Source organism: Micropterus salmoides, unplaced genomic scaffold (assembly GCF_014851395.1).
Source record: "Micropterus salmoides isolate LMB-PRFRI ecotype aquatic unplaced genomic scaffold, ASM1485139v1 Ms_hic_scaffold_9, whole genome shotgun sequence".
Classification (NCBI taxonomy): Eukaryota; Metazoa; Chordata; class Actinopteri; order Centrarchiformes; family Centrarchidae; genus Micropterus; species Micropterus salmoides.
In genome coordinates, this window is record NW_024044681.1 from 9,771,945 (window position 1) to 9,793,044 (window position 21,100).

The 21,100-nt window shown below is 39.6% G+C and overlaps 1 protein-coding gene across 3 annotated transcripts in view; it reads right to left on the bottom strand.

The window, feature by feature from the left end:
* The window catches only part of dbn1 (drebrin 1), a 148,770-nt gene that overhangs the window by 4,887 nt on the left and 122,783 nt on the right, over positions 1–21,100 (bottom strand). For 2 of the 3 annotated variants that reach the window (XM_038709613.1, XM_038709615.1), the window contains exons 4-11: positions 20,991–21,080; positions 18,273–18,416; positions 16,552–16,629; positions 14,902–15,053; positions 13,610–13,667; positions 11,632–11,688; positions 11,024–11,138; positions 195–320 (exon numbers count right to left, since the gene is read on the bottom strand). In XM_038709613.1, the coding sequence (XP_038565541.1) occupies positions 195–320; positions 11,024–11,138; positions 11,632–11,688; positions 13,610–13,667; positions 14,902–15,053; positions 16,552–16,629; positions 18,273–18,416; positions 20,991–21,080 (820 nt within the window). The remainder of the gene's footprint in view (positions 1–194; positions 321–11,023; positions 11,139–11,631; positions 11,689–13,609; positions 13,668–14,901; positions 15,054–16,551; positions 16,630–18,272; positions 18,417–20,990; positions 21,081–21,100) is intronic. The other variant, XM_038709614.1, reaches the window with a different exon arrangement.

The following is a 21,100-nucleotide window of genomic DNA, read 5'->3' on the forward strand; positions in this document are numbered from 1 at the left end:
ATTTGTGTGTCCAGGCAAAGATCACCAAACTCATCTCGAAAGCTTGATGTGGATTTACTGATCATGATTCCATACATGTGCTCATGAAAACGTTTGACCTAATAAATGCTGGTGTGACCAGGCCTTTAGGAAGACAGCTCGATCCCCGCACAGAAACCAACACTGAAGTAGAAAACAAACAGTTTTATTCTTACCCCACTCATCTCTGCAGTCCTCCTCCTCCCTGCTGAAGTCCTCTTTGATGGGCGTGGTGACTATTTTAGGAATGGGTGACACGGCGGCCATGTTGCGCTCTGTGCTCACTTCGTTGTCATCGTCGCCTGAAGGGACAGAATAGCACAACATCGAAAAGGTACAGAGCAAAAGCCTTCACCAAAATCCCCCTGGAATGACACAATTACACTCATAATCCAGCTGTGTTGAACTGACGCAGAATGTTGCTTCTTATCTGAAATTAATTACAGATGTCAATTTGTTTTTTGTCGCCACAGACACCAGATTTAAAACCTTTGGTAAACTGCAAATCCAGAGAGATTTACCTGGCGATGAGAGGCTTAATCAGCATCGTGAGAACTCGGGCTTGAATGTAATGGACGTTCATTTATATGTCCCCCCACTCCATCCTTAAGTTAAGTTTTCTTCTTTGAATATACCCTGAATCAAATTATACTGATTGAAGGCTTCAAAACGGTCTGATTTTCTAACATCCACGGTCATGTCCTGTGTTAATTCAACACCACAGTGCACAGAATCACAGCAATCACATCACTTTTGTCGTCACTCGACCAGCAGACAGACATTTACAGTCACAGAGCCTGTTTCCAGACCTTTGAACCGCTGAACTCTTACAATGCCTCTATAACTTTTCCTCAGTTGAGGAGCCAATCAGACTGTTTGTGGATGAGACTAAGTGGGTGACATTATGAGGCAGTGTCAGGCAGAAGTGAAAGAGGCAAAACTCCCAAAGTTTCCTTTTGCATACTGTAGCGGAGAACGAATCATGGTGCAAAAATATGAACTTTAATGTTCAGATGTTGTCCTGTGTGCAAAGGCAGTCTATTTCATAGATTTGTAGGCATGCTAGCAGCTTGGCTCTATGGATGGCAATGTCAGTCTGCAGATGTATTCAATTAAATTTTATTTATTAAGTAATCTCACTGCACTTCTCATAGAGCACGTCTAGACCGATCAGTCGGCTGGTCTACCTCTTTGGTCCAGACTGAAATATTTTGGTAAGGAGTATGAATCCTTGCTTTGACTTTTCATCTAACACCATCATGACGGATATTTCATCATAACAGTTAGTGAGATGCTAGTGTGCGTGTTAGCCTGTTAGCTTATCGGCAAGGAAGGTTGCATCTAAAAGGTAGGTGAGCCATGAGACAGGTTTTGGTAGTGACTCCTAAACCAAAAAGGTTCAAGGCTCAGAGTGGCTTTGTTTTTAATGTACTACAGGTAGAACACAATACAGACACTGCTAGCATCAATGTTAAAAATGATTTAGTCGCTTTTCTGACTTGATATTCAAGGATCCTCACTCTTTTATCGCTGAAGTACTTTGGCAGTAAATTGGTTTATGGCCAAATATCTGCAAAACTAATGACATTTCCATTAGCCTCAGCTGTACTTTCTGTTTAGTGCTAATTTGCAAGTGTTAGCATGCTGACAATAATAAACATCAGCATGTTAGCATTTAGCACACAGTACCGCTGTGCCTAAGTACAGTCTCACAGAGCCGCTAGCATGTCTGTAAACTCTTGCTCATGAAGGAGTGGTTTTGTTGCTTTGTCTTATTTGGTTTGACGTTTGTTTGAATATCATGATAGAAGGCCTGAGCAACCCCGGTTTAAAAGACGTAAGTGCAACAAACATGGGGCGCGTTGCCATGTAACACTTGTGAACTGATGCCTACTACACACACTGGACATGTCATAGGAAGAGTAACCGGGAAAGTTGAAGCAAACCGATACTGGATACAACAAACAAGGAAAGGGTATCCAAAACCAAGACACAATCACTTTAATCCAGCAAGTCACGAAACAGCCATCAGATATCCTCTGAACATTCATCATTATGCCATCACTGTATACTAACACTTTGTGGGTGAGCCACTGTCACAATACTGACACCACATCTAAGAACACAACTCAATGTGACAGACATCAACACAAGTGTCAGTTACAGTCAAGAGAATCACAATGACACTGTCACTCTTTTTTAGATGTTCGATGATTTCATGCTTGTTGAAGTCAGACGTCCTGTTCAGAGAGTAGAACAAGATTTCCCAGAGGAACATGAACACAGTAGACCACAGATGAAGAACGACAGTCACTTGAAACAACGGCTGACGGAGATGTATGATCCAGCTCTGCAGGGTCTTGCATGGGTGGGTTCTCCAATTCACCTCGTAGTGTTTCATAAAACTGATCTTTAACTGGAAACCAGTTTAGAACATTGCCAATACCCTTTTAATGTGAAAGAGAAGCATTGAATTTAGAGAGAACTGTCTTTGTTGACATGGATGAACTGGTTCTGTGCCCACCCAGCATAATATCTGCCATTACAGCACCTACAGACATGCAACAACACGCACTGCAGATCATAAAGGTTGTCTGCATGATTTTGCCCTAACTCTATTATTGCTGAACATTTTCCAAAACATTTCATATGTTTTTTCAAGTCTTGAGTCATCCCAAAACAACACAAGTAGCTTTAGTGGTGTCTAGCCATGTCGTTAGTTTGGGGGTCTTTTATCCAGGTTTTGAGATATGTCTCTCTGAGATGTCTGCCCCCATCCTGAAACAATGGACCACCTGTTCCAGAAACTGTCCTTGTTACACTGGACAATCCAAAGTAAAGGGATATCTAATTAAAAAAACACTTTCACCACTGTGTTGGTGTGGAGGCAGAAGTCTCAGAGGCTATCTATCTGCATGGGTAGCTACATTTATTTTGTTAACTGAGCCTTAAAACGAATAAACATTTAATTGCCTTGACGTTCATATTATTGTTTTCTACCGCAGTTGTAAGAACAAACAGTTTGGAAAACTCGTCTTGGTTGATGCATTTAGGGAATTTAGAACATCAGATATTTGGAACTTGGCAGCAAACATTTAAACACAAGAAAAAAAGTCAAATTACCCTTTTTTTTTTTGTAGGCTTTTCGACAGCATTTTGTAAAGCTACCATAAGTCAGGTTAAATGTAAAAACATATGTCATGGATGGAAAATGGTCTGCAGTAACTTCAGGTGTTTGATACTTTGACACTCTAAACAGATTGACAACTAGATCAACTCCACACAAGTCAAAGGGCAAAGATCCAAAATCAGTCAAAGGCCAACAAACAACGGTGGCGACTGACGGACGGTTTGACGATGTCACATACAAACATTCGTATGCAAACACTCACAGGTTGGTCAGTTGGTCAGGATTAAAAGCAGCAGGAGGAATGTGTTTTTGAGTGGGAGTGTGCAGGGAGGTGATGCAGTCCAGGATCAGAGCCATGAGATTGAGGGTCAGAAGGAGGTGAAAAAAAAAAGATTATGTAGTTGAAGTCACAGCTCTTTATCCCTGAGAGAAGTAAAATGATCTTGTTGGTAATTTAAACCATAAAATATCGGGGAAAAAACAGAAACATTTACAAAAATAATTCAAAATCAGCACCTGACTGGACGACATCTAAAAGGATGAAGACCGAGTGGATGACAACATCTATCACACAAACCGACAAACAGCTTTATGGTTTACAACCATAAAGAATATTTTATTATTTACTGGCAGTTAGTGAGATGCTAGTGTGCATGTTAGCCTGTTAGCTTATCGGCAAGGAAGGTTGCAAGTGGTAGGTGAGCCACGAGACAGGTTTTGGTAGTGACTCCCAAACCAAAAAGGTTCAAGGCTCAGAATGGGTTTGATTTTAATGTACTATAGGTTGAACACAATACAAACACTGCCAGCATCAATGTTAAAAATGCATGTACCAAACATTTTGTTATAAACACAAACCAAAGGCCAGATTTAGTCAGATTTAGTCGCTTTTCTGACCTGATATACGCTCTTATTGCTGAAGTGCTTTGGCAGTTATTTGGTTTTTAGTGTTTGATAAAGTTGTGAGCTACTGCTAAATGCTACAACTGTTACTGTACTTCCTTAAATGCTATTTGATATTGTCAAAAAATCCCATGGAATGACCAAAACCAAAAAGCACACAGATGTATAGTTTCATTCTGTAAAAAGACAAAGTTTTGTGCATTTTTAGGGGACTATTTTCAGCGGCAGATTACTCCACATTTGGTTCTCTAGTGAGTATTGAGCAGCAGGACTGTGTGTGTGCGACACACTACTACATTTTTGATAATAAACAGAGTTTTAAAACAAGCAATCTCCGTCCAGATCAGCATTTTAGCTGCGTATCAGATTTGAACTCTATATTAAAACAACTAAAAACACATCTGGTGGCTGTTCACGTACACTGGGCATGCGCGTGCCGATGTAAACATGAAACAGATTGTCTACTCCGCAGTTGCAGAAGATTTGGCGAAAGAAGAAAGTTCTACTAGAGATGGATGACCACACCAGATTTTTGAGGTGAAACTGTTGCTGAAAGTAATACGGGAGTCCAAAGCGACTGTGGGGTAAAACTACAGTGTATGTGCGATGAAGGAACACAGCACTCAGTGCAGCAGTGATGCTCTCTGATGAGTTTTAACAGTTTCTATGGCTCAGAGGAAGAACATACATATCTGGTTTTGGTTAGTTATGCATTTGTTTCTTTGTTTTCTGTTTACTTTTGTTAAATTCATCCTTGTTTTTTAAATTCATCCCGGTTTTGGATTGTTCTGCCGTGTTTGGTTTTACTTTTTTGGATTTAATGCTTGTTGGATTTCAGTGTCTTCTTGTTCTTTGGATTTGTTTTTCCATGGACTGCCTGCCTCCAGTTTTCCTGTAAGTTACCATGAATACCACTGAAATGTACCTGCTCCACCTCAGTGCCTCACACGATCCTGTCCCGAGGTTGTCTGTGCTATGTTATTTTGGCCGTGCCTTCGCTGTATTTTGATTCTTGTTTCTCTGTTTCTCGGTTTTGTTTTTGTTTCTGTTAGTCCTGTCATCTGTTCTGTTGTTTAGTTCTCTGTGAGTTTATTTATTGATCAGTTCGGTATCTGTTATTTAGTATGTGTCTTGTGTTCTACTGTTTTCGCCTTGTTTATTCTTGTGGGGATTTGTGTGTTGGTTCTCATCGTTTTCTTGTTTTACTACTTAGTCCTGAGTTCCAGTTCTGTGTCTTAGTTCATGTCTTAGTGTTTACTCTTGATCTGTGTACTTATGTGTTTGTTGTTAGTTTGCCCATCTCTGCTCTGTGTTCTGTTCTTGTCGGTTTTCCCTGTTAACGTTGTCTGTAGTCTATTTGTATGATTAGTTTTTAGTCTGTTGTGCGTTCAAGTATGTTTCTTCTCCTGTGTCAGTCGCCTGTGCATTGTGTTCAGTCTGCTTGTTTCAGTTCTGTTCCTGTTTGGATCTGTGCCGGCCTAAGTTCTTGTCTTATTCTGTTTCTATCTGGTGTTGCTTCATGCTCAGTTTCTGCCTGTCAAATGTTATGTCTGTTCCCCCAGTAATCCCTTTGCCTGCCTGTCTCTGTTTTCCTTGGTGTTTCTCGGCCTGCCTGTCTCGTTAGCCCTGATCCCTGTCACCTGTGCTGCTCCCACCCTGCTCGTTAGTCCCTGGTGGATATATGTTTGGTGTTTCTGTTCAGTCCCCGTCTGGTCATTGTCATTTGATGGGTGTTCTGCCTGTTGCTGTACTACCAGTTCTGTATTTCGAATTTTGCCAGTTTCCACTACCCGTAGGTTTTGTTCATCCCTGAACTGTATGTCCGCTCTCCAGTGTCTTTGTCATTTGGGCTCTCTCCTGCTTTGCATTCACCAAATCCTGACAGTGTCTGCATTGGGGCCCAAATCCGTTTCCAGTGTCTAAGCTTGACATAATATAACAATATCAAGCTGTAATACACACACAGTACTTGTTAGCAGGATACATTGCCTTTTGGTTTGGGTCTTTTTATGGGATTTCTTGACGAGAAGAAAAATATGAAATATCGCCAGACTTACTCTTTAACATCAATCATTTCAAATATGAGAATCAGCTACTTTAAATTGCAATGTAAGGAAGTCAGGGGAAGATGCAAATTGTCGTTCAGTGTAAGGGATCGGAGGGTAGAGTTGGGGGTAAATTCAGTGGGAGGTGGTGAGGTGATTTTAACGGGTAAATGTGTGAGAAAAAGTGCATATGTACTAAGTGGAGTGGATTATAAAAATGAAATGCTAAAACTGAGATGATGAAAATGCATGTGGACTGAAAAAGTGATAAACCATGTTGTGTCTGAGAGGCGTCATCTAGCGCAGTGGTTCTCAAAGTGGGGTCTGGAGACCCCCAGGGGTCCGTGAGGGGGTTCCAGGGGGTCCTCAGCAAAAAGGGGAATCACTTATTTTCATAAGTGACATAGTGACTGATGGATTTCATTCACTTTCTGGAATAAAACATCTAAAAGCCAAAATCCTACCATATGGGCGATCCTGGAGCAAAATCTTAACAAATGGGGGTCCGTGGTCTAATTTGGGTCAGTTTAGGGGTCCTTGAAGAGAAAAAGTTTGAGAACCACGATCTAGCGTTACAGCCTCTGTTTCCAAGTGGAAATACACACTGATTCCTGATTATTCAATATACTTTGGAGTATTTGGAGGTTTACCTGAACACTAGGATCCTGATGTGATCTGGTTATTGGTGTTTTCTGGTTGTGTTTTTGCATGTAAACATCATAACCTGGTCTATTAAACTGGATAGGTTTCGAGAAACAATGGGACTTATGCAAGAAGTTTTTCATATATTTGTATATTCTCATTCTCACATCTTATCCTCGCTTTTCTTTAGCTTTGTGTTCCAAGTTGATTTATCAAACTTGTTCATGTGAGATTTGAGCCCCTAAAACTGCTACATAAGGTTTCTGTTTCATTTCTAGATTCAAGTCTAGATTTTGTAGCATTAAGCCAGTTTTAATTTGCTAGTTTAGACATTCAGTATTAGTCAATTTCAAGTTATCAACAGTTAGCAATTAAAGATTAAGTTATTTATTTATTTATTTTAGAACAAAGCTGTTCCATACTGATGGGAAAAAAAGTAACTTAGAAATAATCGCCTGTTAAGTCATAACACAGGGCAGAGGAAAAAATCAGACTTAGAGAATGCATCTCCAGAATTTATTTTTCCTCACTTGTCTCTCAGGGCTTCTGTACATTTGAATTTCAAGGTCAAATATGTATTTCTTCCTGTGGAGAAAGCAGACTATCTGCACGACTCGTACGACAGGTTTCTAACATCTACAAATTTGCTGAATATGTCAAACTCTTTTAAATCGCTTCTACATGGCAATAGAGAGCCTAAGTCACTCGCTTCCGCTTCCCGGCCCATGGGACCTTATTTTGGAAACAATATGCACGGTAGTCAATGGTGAGAGACAACTTGTTTTTTGATCCTGTTGATGATCCTGTCCATGATGCTTTTGCGTTTGTGGTCTTTTGTAATTATGTATTTTCACAGTCTGATACCTCAAACTGTGGCTGTCTTGATTTTTAAATGTACATTTTAAAATCATCATCATCATCATCATCATCATCATCATCATCATCATCATCATCAAACTAATTGTCCCTTGCCTTTGACTACTGTACATATTTTTGAAGCAAGGTCCCATGGTGGTCCACCGGAAAGGGATGGACTTAGGCTCTCTAACAAATCTTTTCATACGAGTTATACTTGCATGAGGCCCACTGTCAGAGTACTCCAATGGATCACTAGACACCGTCTTGTCATGTATAGGATTTGTTTCTTTTGCAAAAGACACAATCAGGAACCAAGATTAAGTTAGAATCATGTATACAAGAAGACCAACAACAAGATTACTTGCGTTTCATGTCAACGCGAAGTCCTGAGCGTGATCAAAAAACAGAATAAGGCTCAAAACTGAGACACTAGTGTGCATGTAAACATGCTCGTTCACATTTTTAATTCACATGCGTTTCATCCTCTATTTGTTATCTTTTTTTGGTTTTTCTGCCTCCGTATTTACGGAGGGGATTCATGTCTGGGGAGAGATGTTCGACCAAGCTGTTGTCGTCCATCTGCCTTCTTCTTCAGCTGTTTATCGGTTATGTGCTGTACCTACCGGCTGCAGCGGCGGGCTGCGTCCGTGCATGTGGCGGGGTGCGGAGGGGCGACGCGCCCCGGGGTGGGGGAGTCGGACTGGGACTGCTGGGACTGTGCTGCTGCTTCAAGAACGGGCTGTCCAAACGGCCTGGCGGTCAGGACAACACACAGCCACGCACCCCCAAACACGGAGATTCAAACACACACAAACATGTAACAAAGACACGAAGCGACGCACCAGGACAGAGAGATGTGGTGAAGACGGACAAGACAAAGACGGACAAAAAGCAAGAGGGGGAGGGAGAGTAGAAGGACAAGGGAAAGGTCCGAGTCAAGACAAGAGGTTCAGCCCCCAGAGGAAGAAAGTTAGAAGCAGAGAGGATTGTGGAAACCCATGAAGAAGAAAGAAACACGTGGAGAAGTGCCAGAGAAGGAAATTAAAGAAGTCATTCATACAAAGTATTACAAAATGGAGAAATCAAAGAGTGGAGGAGTGGGTGAAATAAATAAATAAGGCAGGAAGTGAGTGGAATAAGAAAGAAGGAATGAGGATGGTGAACACAAATGTGGGGTCAAATGAGTGTAGAGGTGGCAGAAGAAAACCCGCAAGGAAGAAAGAGACAGAAAGAAAAAAGAAAGGACAGAGAAAGAAAAGTGGTTAGTGTGGCTTTCAACACACTGACTGTAGACAGCTTCCAGTTTGGCAGAAATTAACTGCTGACGGAGTTTGTTGAATCTCAGAAAAGGAAAAACATGATTTTGAGTCCCTGCTTAGAGACAATAGATGTTGGTGTTTGGACGACATGAATCTCCTGCTTCTTTGCTTGTTAGCAAATAACATGTTGTGATGTTGTCATCGTATGCTTTGCAAAATAACTGCTTCATGATTAATGCATGATTATTGTGGAGTAGGGATTTCTAGCACAACTTCACCTACTTCACCACCTACTGAAGAGGTCAAAACTGTAGAACGTAGAACAACTTATATGTAGCCTGAGAGGTGAAATCAAGGGCAAGAAAAAGTCTGTATTGCACTTACTGCTGCTCGTAAAGCTTATTGAGTCAGAGGACGCCGTTTGTAGAGATTTAAGTGAGAAATCAACTGTAAAAGTGGGACTGGAGGAGGGCCAGTTTCCACCCATCACCCAGTGGAAATTACACCCTCGCCACTCAAATTATGGCTCTCTGTTGGAAGCAGGGTCATGACAAACACTAACGCTGCAGACAAACAACGTACAACAATATAAATAAGCAAATTAAATTCAAAATCACATTAAAAACTGGTCAAAATTTGTTTGCAACAGTGAGAAAAGAGATTGTTTGGTGGTTTTACAGCGTGAGAAAGGTCGTTCCTCTTGCTCATGAAAAACCTTTTGGGATAAATGAAAAATTTAACGTCTGGTTCTAATAAAGCAGCAGCTGAGGAGACGTTGAAACAGGGCTGAACGATTAATCGTTTTCAAATTGAAATTGCGTTTTGAAGGAACCCAATTAGCTAATCGTGAAGACTCCGATTAAAATGTAGGTTAATTATACAGCGCATCTGACCCGTTTTAAACAGTCATGCAGTTACTGAAAAGAGTGTTTTATTTTGAAAATCAATCGTATTCTCTGTCTGACTTCCTGCCCGGTTCATCTGCTCTGTGCTGCTGACGTGGCTTCAGTCAAAAATAGACTGGCAGTGAATATTGAACTTTAGCAAAACTTCAATAAAAAAAAAAATTGCAATATCTGGCAGAAAAATTAATTTTCCCCAAATCATTCAGCCCTATGTTGAATGTAATTAATGGCGTGTTGAACTTGACAAACTCTCAGATCCACCCACTGCCTCCATCTTTCCGCCACTCCTTGAGTCTCCCTCAGGTGCTTCATCTCTCCATCACAGACTTCATGCTGAACCTGGACAGGAGGCTTTTCATGCACGCAGATCTAAGCAGTCTGTACTTTCAGCAAGTTATTAGTGGCCGGTGGTGGAAAGTAATGTACATTTACTTAAGTACTGTACGCAAGTACAACTTTTGAGGTATTTTTTGTTTTAATCTATCTCTTTTTGTATTCTATTTAAATGTGTTTTTATATCACTCTATGTTGCTTTTGTGTTTTATGAATTGCCTTGTTGAAATGTGCTGCACAAATTGACTTGTGTGTAGGTTGGGAACCACTGGACTAACCTAGCTAAAGTCATATGAAATATTATCTCTCTTTACTGCTCAACTACTACTTTGAGCACTTGCACTTCATGTCCATTTGGCTGACAAGACTTTTGTAGGTATGTTTTGAATGCCTGTCTTTACCAAAGTAAAGGATCTGAGTACTTCTTCCACCACTGGTGGAGGCAGATGTTTGCTTTTTTTGAAGACTTAAGTGCAACTCTGTTATCTCGCCTTGTAAACATATGACAAAAATGAACTTGGAATATGCATTCTTACAAAACACTTTCATTGTTTTGCCAGAAAATGTAAAATGTTTCAAGTAGAAGAGGATGTAAACGTGTTTGTTTACTGCCGACGTGTCCTTTCCTGTCCTGTTTTAATACCTTTTTTGTTTTTTTTAAACTGTGGATGGAAAGATGAACTCAGCTTTCCTTATTTTGAGTTAAGCTTTTTGCTCATTGTGATTGTTCTCGTTTTCTCCACAAGAATGTATAATTAGCATAAACTTCTTAATGGATAACAGATTTTAGAGCTCTATCACCCCCGTTGCCTGGTTTTCAAAAAGCCTTGTATGCTGTTTTTTTATTCTCTTTTGTTCAGTGTTTTGTTTCTCTCAGTTTTACATGGAATGCGTAGAAGATAATTGTTAGGTGAGTTTTAAAGTGTTTACCGGTCCTGTGGATGGACACGGGCGAGGTGTCGACGCTGATGGTCATGGCTCTCTCCTTCTGCTTGAAAAACTCTCGAGGGTTTCCTGACCGCTGAGCGATGATGGCCTTTGCCTCCTGGAAACACACACACAGATAAATATAGACTACACAGCAGTCTGTATTCCACTGATGTTTAGCACAAGGAACAGCTAATAAACAAGGCTTTATCATATCTTTACAGAGACCACATTCATCTTTTTATCCTTTAAACGAGTGGCTATTCCAAAAAGACATTGTTCCAGTCTGAAGTATTCGGTTGTCCTTAAAAATTATCATCAGGTGCAGTTTTATTTAGTATTTAGTTACTGTTATTTGTGTTTTTTAATATCAGAGGATCTCCAGCTTTTATCCTTTTGCTGCCTATATAAAATATTCCTTTTAAATTTTCTGCACAGATCAGATTAGTGTAGATTAACATCCTGCCACTAACTCCTTAAAACATTTGTCTGTAGATTTTGTTGCTGATTTTAATGAAGTAGTTTGCAGGTTTTTCTTTTGTGCATTTTTTTTGTGTGTGTGTGTGTTTTTTTAAGCTGCTAGGTTATTACTGTATGTCTTTCAGACTTACCTCCACCTCAGACTCCTTCTTGTCCAGGTTGAGGTCCTCGATGCTCGGCTCTGCTGCCTGAAGCGAAGAATAATACAGAAGAAGATTCAAAATAAACCTGCAAAACGGTAATTTAAGGATTTAAACCTAAAGCGGAGGCGGGATCATTCAGATGCGCTAAAACACATGACAAATGTTGAGACTCTACATGAATCCTGTATGACTGAACACAAATCCAGCTCATAAAGCAGAAGAGAGTGATCACAAGATGCCACCAGCGAGGGGCGACAGACGCTGCGTTTGTTTCTGCCAACTTCACTGGACATCACACGGAGGTGCAAAGATCACACAGAACACCACAGAGAAACTATAGAATCGACTGACGTGGAATGAAATCAAGAAGGAAGCTTTTCTGGGAGCAATTTTTCACATTTTCAAGCCATTTTGAGCTGTAACAGCTGTAATCTTTATGTCCCAAGTTTTAATGAAAATTAATTTTTTTACACACAGAACTCCTGAGGACGTGACATATTGTCCGACATCATTGACTTTTTATTTTAGACCTTTCTGAATACCAATTAGACTGCAATTTAATACCCGTTTCATGAACATGATATAGAACAAAAACTGGAAATCGGTAAGAATGGTGTGGCCTAGAATTAGTTATTATTAGATTTCATTGTTTCAGTACTTCGCAGTGGTATTTAACAATAATTCCTAATGATATAATTTAACTAACGCAACCTGGACCTGGATTAGTGGCAGTAAAGGGATCAATGGATTAACCATTTTAGAATGATTCATTAAGTTCAATTAAAGTATTTGCAAAATCAAATCTGCCTAGAGCAAGAGAAAACATTTAATACTTTTTTGAATTTTATTTTCGAGGAAACTAAATTTAATGCTTTTGAAGACTTTTCAAGACCTGTAAATAAAAGAAGCATCAAAACATTATTTTTCTGTAGTCTTTTAATTATGATAATTGTATCTTGTATCAAGCATCTTTCTTGTTGTGGTCTTTTTATATGAACTTTTGCCGATGTGTTGCTAGAAACTTCACCCGAACTTCTCTTACCATAGTTGTACATGAACCCAATTATTTGGACAAACAGTTCCATTTTAATCAAACAGAAAAGAGATGTATAGTATCAATTAGAGACTCTGCTCTCTTGTTGCAGTGCCCCTAGAAAACAATTATAGTTCCTGGTGGTGTGATTATTTGGGGAAGCAGTCCAGTCACTGACAACCTACTGGATTCTTCTCCACTTCCATCAATAACAAACAATGCATAAAATTCCTTGTGCAAGGCAATCGAACCTCTGTGTGTATGAACTCACCACAGGGATAGAGTTTAAGATGTTCAGAAGATTAGCTGAAATATCACAGCTGCGCTCTGACGCAGCAGGAAGCTGATTGCAAGATGTTTTAATGGTTTTATGTCTGCTTGTAAAAATAAACCACACACGCACACTGACAAACTGAATATACTGACACTGCCAGACTTTAAATTTTTGTAAAGCACACACTGCATATAATCACTCTCTTCAAAAACAAACCCCGCTGTCAGACAAATTGATTTCATTTTTGTGTCGCGGCGTGACTCCAGAAAACCAGAGCTGTGAAAGTAACGTCTTCATGGTCTTCTGGGGGCGGGGAGTGATGCTTTGATGGGCAGAGGAAGCAGAAACAGGAACAACTAAAATCAACTACAAAAACACTTGCAACACCAAGAAACGTGTCTCCAGAAATAAGGAGAAATTACTTTGCTATCACACAAGAGTAAGAAGGAACGAGTGTTATCTTGAATAAACTCAGGCATAAATGCAGATATGTGGTAGAACAGAAGTGTATATATGTTCTGGTGAGACGGATGAGCAAGATAAATTGATTAAACACTGAGTAAACTTAAATTATGTTGGACACAGCAATGAATTAATGACCAGCACAGTCATTATTACTGATTTCATTGAAAAAAAACACACAAAAGACAGAAACTTACCATGGAGATCTGGTCCCGCAACCTCTCTCTGGCCTCTTCCTCCTCCTGCAGCTTCTTCCTGTTCTCACACACATATACACACAGATTAGATCATACTTTACACTCCTGAGACTTAATCAAAACCTGATCATTAAAACACTACAAGTCATTTTTTAAATCGAACATGTGTCAAACCCAACCAACCCAACCCAGCGTCCCGAAAAAGTTAAGTCTTAGAGGTTAAGATAATTTTCTACAAGCAGTCTGCACGTTTCCCAAAGCAAATATTTAGAACAAGTGTATGCTGTTTAAAGTCAAGGATGCCGAAGATACTTCGCATATTTAACTGCTGTGCTGTATCTTAAACATACTGACATCACAAAGAGGTAACTGTTGTAAAGGCACAAAGACATGTCTTCAGCTTGCTGCTATTTATTTTATTTATGGTTTATTTTAGTAGGGACTGATACAGCCGACATAAATATACCGAAAACAGAAATCCAATGTTAATTTCTCTGTTAGACCTGCTGTATATTTGCTTGTGACAAACACCATCTACACATTGTCCTAGCTAGTGGTTTTTTTCCAGCATGTTATTACAACCCACATTTACGTTTACTGTGGCAGTGACCTTTAATGACTTTACAGTGGTCGCAAAAGAGGACGTCTTGTGATGAATTATTAATAACTGACTACTAATTAAAGCTTACGTGTCATTTTGGGAGGCATGGACAAACGCCATCTTTAGGGGACGCTAATTTAGGAAAATTTCCTAAATTACTGGGAGGTATGGCTAAACGGGATAAATGTATTGGGAGGCACTGATAAAGGTATTGGGAGGCACGGATAGGTCTTACTTCCTGTAGTCTCCAAATAAGGACGAGCGTCTCGTCTCATTCGCGGCCCTTTAAATTCATTGTTTATGATAAAAGCATTGACTTAAAAATGAACAAAAACAATACAACCTTCAGTGAAATTAAGTTTTTGGCTCCTTTTTAAGACACTCTCAGTCTCCTACAAGTGGGTAGGAAGCATTCTATACGAGGGGGGTTCAGATATGCTGCTGTAGGGAAATCAACTCCAACTAAACCACAAAATTACTCGATCATTCACTCTCTTGGTAATTCTCACAAGTAAGTTCAGTAATTAAAACAAACAGACTTGCAGCTTGTGCAGCATATTTTAGGTTGTTAGCTTCTCTTGCAAATTGTTATTGGTGAAACGGGCCCCAGTTTTGCAGAAGTCTGCAGATGTCAGTCCTGAAATAGATGATTTATTTTTTAGTATGATGTGTTTGTGCATCTGTTCCTCACCTGTGCTCCTCAATCTGCATCTCCCTCTCGCGGTACCTCTTCTCTCGGTTCTCCTGCTCTTTCCTCTCCAGCTCCATCCGCTCCTCCTCGTAACGCTGCCGCTCTTCTGCTGCCTTCTTCTTCTCCTCCTCCTTCCTTATCTCCTCCTCACGCTGGAAAACGCGACATAAGTAAGCTGAAGACTGCAACTAATGGCATAAAGGTTTCACTGTCCAACACCAAAAGATGAAAGATATTCAATTTACAATCATGAAACAGAGAACAGCAGAATATTTGGGATTTTTGCTTGTTAATGGTCAAACTAATTAATCCATTATCGTCCATAAGTTGATAAATTATCTGTCGCTTTGAGTTTCTGAAGCTGTGAAAGGCAGAGCCAATGAGTAACTTGCAGCTGGATGAAGCATGTTGTCATTTTGCATTTTGTTTGAATGTGCTGAAGGCAACACAGCTGGAGGACGCAGACATCTGACTTTGTTCTTTTCTTCGACTACATAAAATACCAGTGTGTGAGGTGGATGAAGTATTCAGATCCTTTACTTAAGTAACAGTACTATTACATCACGGTAAAATACTCACTCAAAATACATATCATCATCTCATATAATTACATTATTATTCCTTATGCATTCATGTAAATGTCGGATTTTACTGTTGTATCAGACTCCAATGATTATTTTCATTATGGATTAATCTGCTGATTGTTTTTTCCAATAATCGATTGTAAGAATTCTGAAAATAGTGAGAAATGTTGTTACAATTGCCCAGAGCCCAAAGTGACTCCTTCATAGTGCTTAAAATATACACAAAATGATTTAAAAAATAGTATAATTAAAAGGAAAAGCAGCAAATCTTCACATTTGTGAAACATGAAATGTTTTTACAGGAAAAGTAACAAACTATTATCGAAATTGTTGCCAATTAAATTTCAACTAATTTTCTAGCTGTACTTGAATAAACTTTTGGGCAGTTTAATTTATAAGAAAACATCATATTTTTAAAACTCTTAACATGTGTTTAAAGTAGCTGAAGCTGAAAAGAAACATGAAAAGAAAACACTCAAGTAAAGTACACTCTATACCTCTAATTTCTACTCAAGTGCAGTACTTGAGTAAATGTACTTAGTTACTGTCCACCACTGTACATAACCGGAATTAACATTGACTGTATTTATTTAAAAGAGTGATAACACTGTACGGTAAATATGAAGTTACAGCCAGTAGCAGGTTAGCTTAGCACAAAGACAGGATGTTAGTGTGCCTAAAAAAACATGTTCACAACTAACACCTTGCTTTGTTACAGGGGTTACATGCCAGACTAATTAATGGCTGGGCAGACTGACATCTTGCAGTCTCTGCGGGTTGTGTGGCAACTGCGCAGAGTCAAGTCATAGTCTATCACCCCCCCCAAAACACAGTAATGTGTTGGGGGTTTTTTTATACTTTTTTTGTACGGATTAAGAAAATGGGTTTATTTTGTTAACTTTGCCAGGCTAACTGTTTCCCCCTGCATACAGTTGTTGTGCTTAGCTAAGCTAAGCTATGTTTTAGCAAACTATTCGATTGAACTCTGCAACTGGAAATAAACTCCTTGTGAATGGTGAAAACTGTTTGTTAAATGTCATTGCCTCCTTTCAGATTCCACACCTACCTTGGCCTGCTCCCAAAACTCCTCTCTATTGATTTTCTTCATCTCGATCTCTGCGTTGGTCTTCTCGTACACCGTGCCCTGCATCGGGAGAGAAAGAGGGTAGAGAGAGCTTAAGTTTCTTTCGTCACAAGTAGGGCTGTACATAATCGTACATAACGATTATTTTTCAAGTCGATTAATCTAACGAATAATTTTGCGTATTCTAAAGAAAAAAAAAGTTGCCTATTACTCGATTAACGTACCAATTTATCCAAAATAAATATCAAAAACATGTCTAATCAATAATATGTTATTTAATCATCCTCACATGCACATTAGAATAATGACAATAGCAGCAAATCTTAAAATGAATCCAGTTTCCACGTCACTGATGTTTTGTGATAATAACAATAACAGACATTAATTAGACTACTTTACTTAAAACTTTAAATGTTTCTGACATGGATTCATTTCAATGTTGAGTAATGCGGTATGAGAATCAAACGTATTTCTGTATCAGTGTGGGGCAAAGAAAACAGATTGTGTGTACTGTTAGATTCAGCTGTTTTCTCGCTCATACGTGGCTGTTAAAGAAACAGAAAATATGAAACGGCTGAATGTTAGATGACACATGGTGTAACGTTACGTTACCATGACAGCAGCCTGGCCGGAATTACTTTTAACATGAAGGCGATGAAGAAATACTTTTTTTTCCGATTACATTTAAAAATACATTTTAACGGACTACGTGTCCTCGTGCTGATTATGTGCCGTGCCTGTGTGGAGACAGAAAGTAAACACGATTTGCGGTGCTGCCGTCGGCGCTATGGGATACTTTCGCTCCACGTGCTCATGCTGTTGGACAGCAGCTGTGCAGCACGTTATTGAGTGTCTGTCTAAAATGCTCCCAAACTTTAGATGGTCGAAGGCGCGGTCTGGTAGCTGGAGCTTGTCCCACTAACACCGAATGCAGCGACGCTTCGATGCACGTAATGCGAATCGCCCCAGCCCTAGTCACAAGAACAGCCAATAAGGCACAGTCACAAAGTTATTTCTGCATGAAAAAAAATAAAACATGTAGAAAAAAGTCCTAATTTAGCAGTATATTACATTAGTGGTATTGACATTACTTCAGTTTAAAAATGATGACATTCAAAAGTCCTTAAAGGCCAGTTTTCACAGTAATGACACAGCAACAGTGTAGCTACTGAAGCTAACGTTAGCTTCACAGCTCTGAATCCTGGAAATCCTGATGCAGATGTTCAGTTTTCACCAGCTGTCTGTCATTCACTAGACCCTCCTTGACCTTCTGTAGATAGTGACCCACGCTGTTCTTGGAGAGCATAAAGACAGAGTCCACTCTTTATAGTGACTGAAAACAAACACAAGTCCAGCTCTGTTAGTCCTCACTCCAGTGAATACCTTAGTATATGATCGCTTGTGTGGCAGCATTTTGGGTCCCCGGTGGAAACAATAAACAGCGACGAGACGCGAACAATATGTAAAGCAACCTTTCAAAATACACCTGCGTTGTTTGAAGAAAATCAATATTTTCCAGTCATATATTTTATCATTGAAGATTTCCTAAATAGTGTTAAAATATCGTATCGTGAGCTATGAGTGTCGTCACACCTTTTAATGCCGAGGGAGGAGAGGAAGATCGAACTTCACTTGAAAAGGCACTGGTCTAAACACACAAATTATTTTCTACGCGTGTGTGAGTCGACTCTCGTTGTTCTTACCACGTCTCTGTGCTCATCCTCCCGGGTTCTCAGGCGGCTCAGGACCGGACTCGCCACCACCACTGTCCCGTTGGTCAGGCGCTGCCCGATGGCTGACGGGTCGATGTCGTCCAGACTGCTGGCGTTGATAATGACCTCCACCCCCTGGAGAGAGAGAGAGAGGAGAGTTACCACATGAGGGAATCAGACTGACTGGCTAGATCTACACTAGCCCTCAGATTTACTTATTTATTTGTGTGTATATATATATACACGCACCTGATCCTCGCTGTTTGTGAGTTTCCAGAATCTATTTCTGTTTTACTAAATAGGACATCAACAGGAGGGAATTCACACGGCAGAACTAGATGAAGACCTATCAGGTAAAGTTATGTAGCCTATAGTTTTAACTTAAGTTAAATAGGCTACAGCAGAGCGCCTGCCGTTTACTCGTAGAGCACTTATATACAAACACACACAAAGTGAACTTCTGTTATGTTTAGTTTTTCTTTCTAATGCAAGTTTTTGCTAATGTTTTCAAATAGATAAGTAAAATATGATGTTGCAATAAGGTTTTAAAAGTACTTCCCTCCTTTTTTCTTAATATATCTGACTATATGTAAGCTAATATCAATATTCAAACAGTTAATCAACACTAATTTCATCTCGTAATTGTATTCAACACAAGATTTTATTAAATTTTATTTGTGATAGATTTAAAACACGGCACATAGATAAGGTGGTTTGGTGTGGGAGAACTGGGTTTGATTCCCACTGTGAGACATCCACCATTGTGTCCCTGAGCAAGACACTTCTGACATGTATAGCAATTACAAGTCGCTTTGGATAAAATGAATAAATGAATAAATAATAATAATAATGTAAATGTAAAACGATCTAATGTCTTGTGTAGTATATAAACTAGTACTACAGTAGTATTTATAATTTGTTCATCATTGATCATATTACAGATTATTCATGCCATTAAAGACTGTTGGGACTGTGTGTGTGTGTGTGTGTGTGTGTGTGTGTGTACTATCCCCAAAAGGGTCATTGAAAGCACCGTCGGTGTGAAGTTGAGGCTGTGTGGGAGACAGAACTGCCACTTAGAATAATGACACTTCACACACACACACACACACACACACACACACACACACACACACACACACACACAGACTTTGGCATATATATATATATATATATATATATATATATATATATATAAAAATGTCACCTCTGCTTTAATCTCGATCTTTTTATCTACTCTACAAATCCAAAAATACACACTCAGCCAGGTGTACAAGTGTGAATACACTGCTGTGTATGACACACACACATACACGCTCAGTGGGTGAGAGGATTGTCATTCAGCTCAGAGCTCTCAGCACAGAGAGATTACTTTAAAAAGAAATGGTATTAGTCATGCACTGTAACACACACACACACACACACACACACACACACACACACACACACACACACTATTGTTCCTCCTCTTTGATCCTCCTACAGGTTTAATGTGCTGCAGCTTCTTTTTTCCACGGAGAGTTGGTTGAAAACAGAAGAACATTCAAACATTCTTCATTTGACAAAAAAATACAGAAAATTGAAGCATATTATGAAACAAACACAGATCACATCAGATCTGCTGCATTAGTTCATACATGTACGTGCATCTGATGACACGATAACATGAGGCGGGAACCTGCGGGTCTGAAAAGGGAAGCCAATGCAAACACCTGCGTCCTCTCTAGCAGCCAGCAGGGGGCGACTCCACCGGCTGCAGAAAGAAGTGTGACTTTATCAAAATCTATGAGAAAATGTTTCTACTTCTCAGCTGATTTATTCCCTCAGTAAATACTTTCCTGATGAGTTTATGGTCTCAGTCGCTAGTTTCAAGTCTTCTTCAACACAGCATGATGTTCATTTAGTAAATTATGGTCCCATTTAGAGGAACAGAGACCACGAAGCAGAGTTTATTTCAGGGCGGGATTATCCATGATTGATAAGATGTTACCATGGCGACCTGTCAATCAGGATAGAGGTGACTCGTATCCGCTGCTCTGTGTACATTTAACCAGCTGTGTTGAAAAACTCGGCTATTAATTTTTTCCAGTAAGTAAATTTTTTTATTAAGCCTTTTCGCGAGCCAGTTAAAATCACAGTTAATGTGAATTACGGATGCTAACCAAGCTAGTGCCACCCACTTGTCCAAATCCCGCCATGTCCGGTGCCTGGTTGCAACAAATCAAGATGGTGTCAGCCAAAATGCCAAACTCGAGGCTTCAGGGTGACGTCACGGTGGCTACGTCCACTTCTTTTATACAGTCTATGGTTTCAACGTGACAAAGGGTTGCATTCATATTGAAGAGTTTGATTTGTGCTGTAGAAATCCTCTCTTCTAATGCACTTTAGGACCTCACCTCACTTAAACCTGACTTAAGTTTAACCTCAAATACAATGACCTCTCATGGTGTTCAGACTAAACCAAATGTGGACTTTAAACCTCAGCTTCTGAGGTTAAGCCTGCCTTAAACCTTAAACTGCAGCTAAGCTAATGGCAACAGCAATTTGTTATTAATGATATGTCATTATTTCATGAACCAAGTTACAAAAGCGGCAGCAGAAGCTAATAAGCATTCAAATAAATGAACAATAAAATAAAAAACATGCTAATACATATAAAAGATCATTTGCACACTTATTGAGTTTTTAATTAGTAATGTTTAAAAGTACCGTCGTAGGTCTGACCTGGAAGAAATCTGCGATGGTGGCGACGTGGCTGGCACAGGCACACTTCCTGGCATCCGGCACGTCTTCCCCGACCTGGGAGAGAGTGAGCGAAA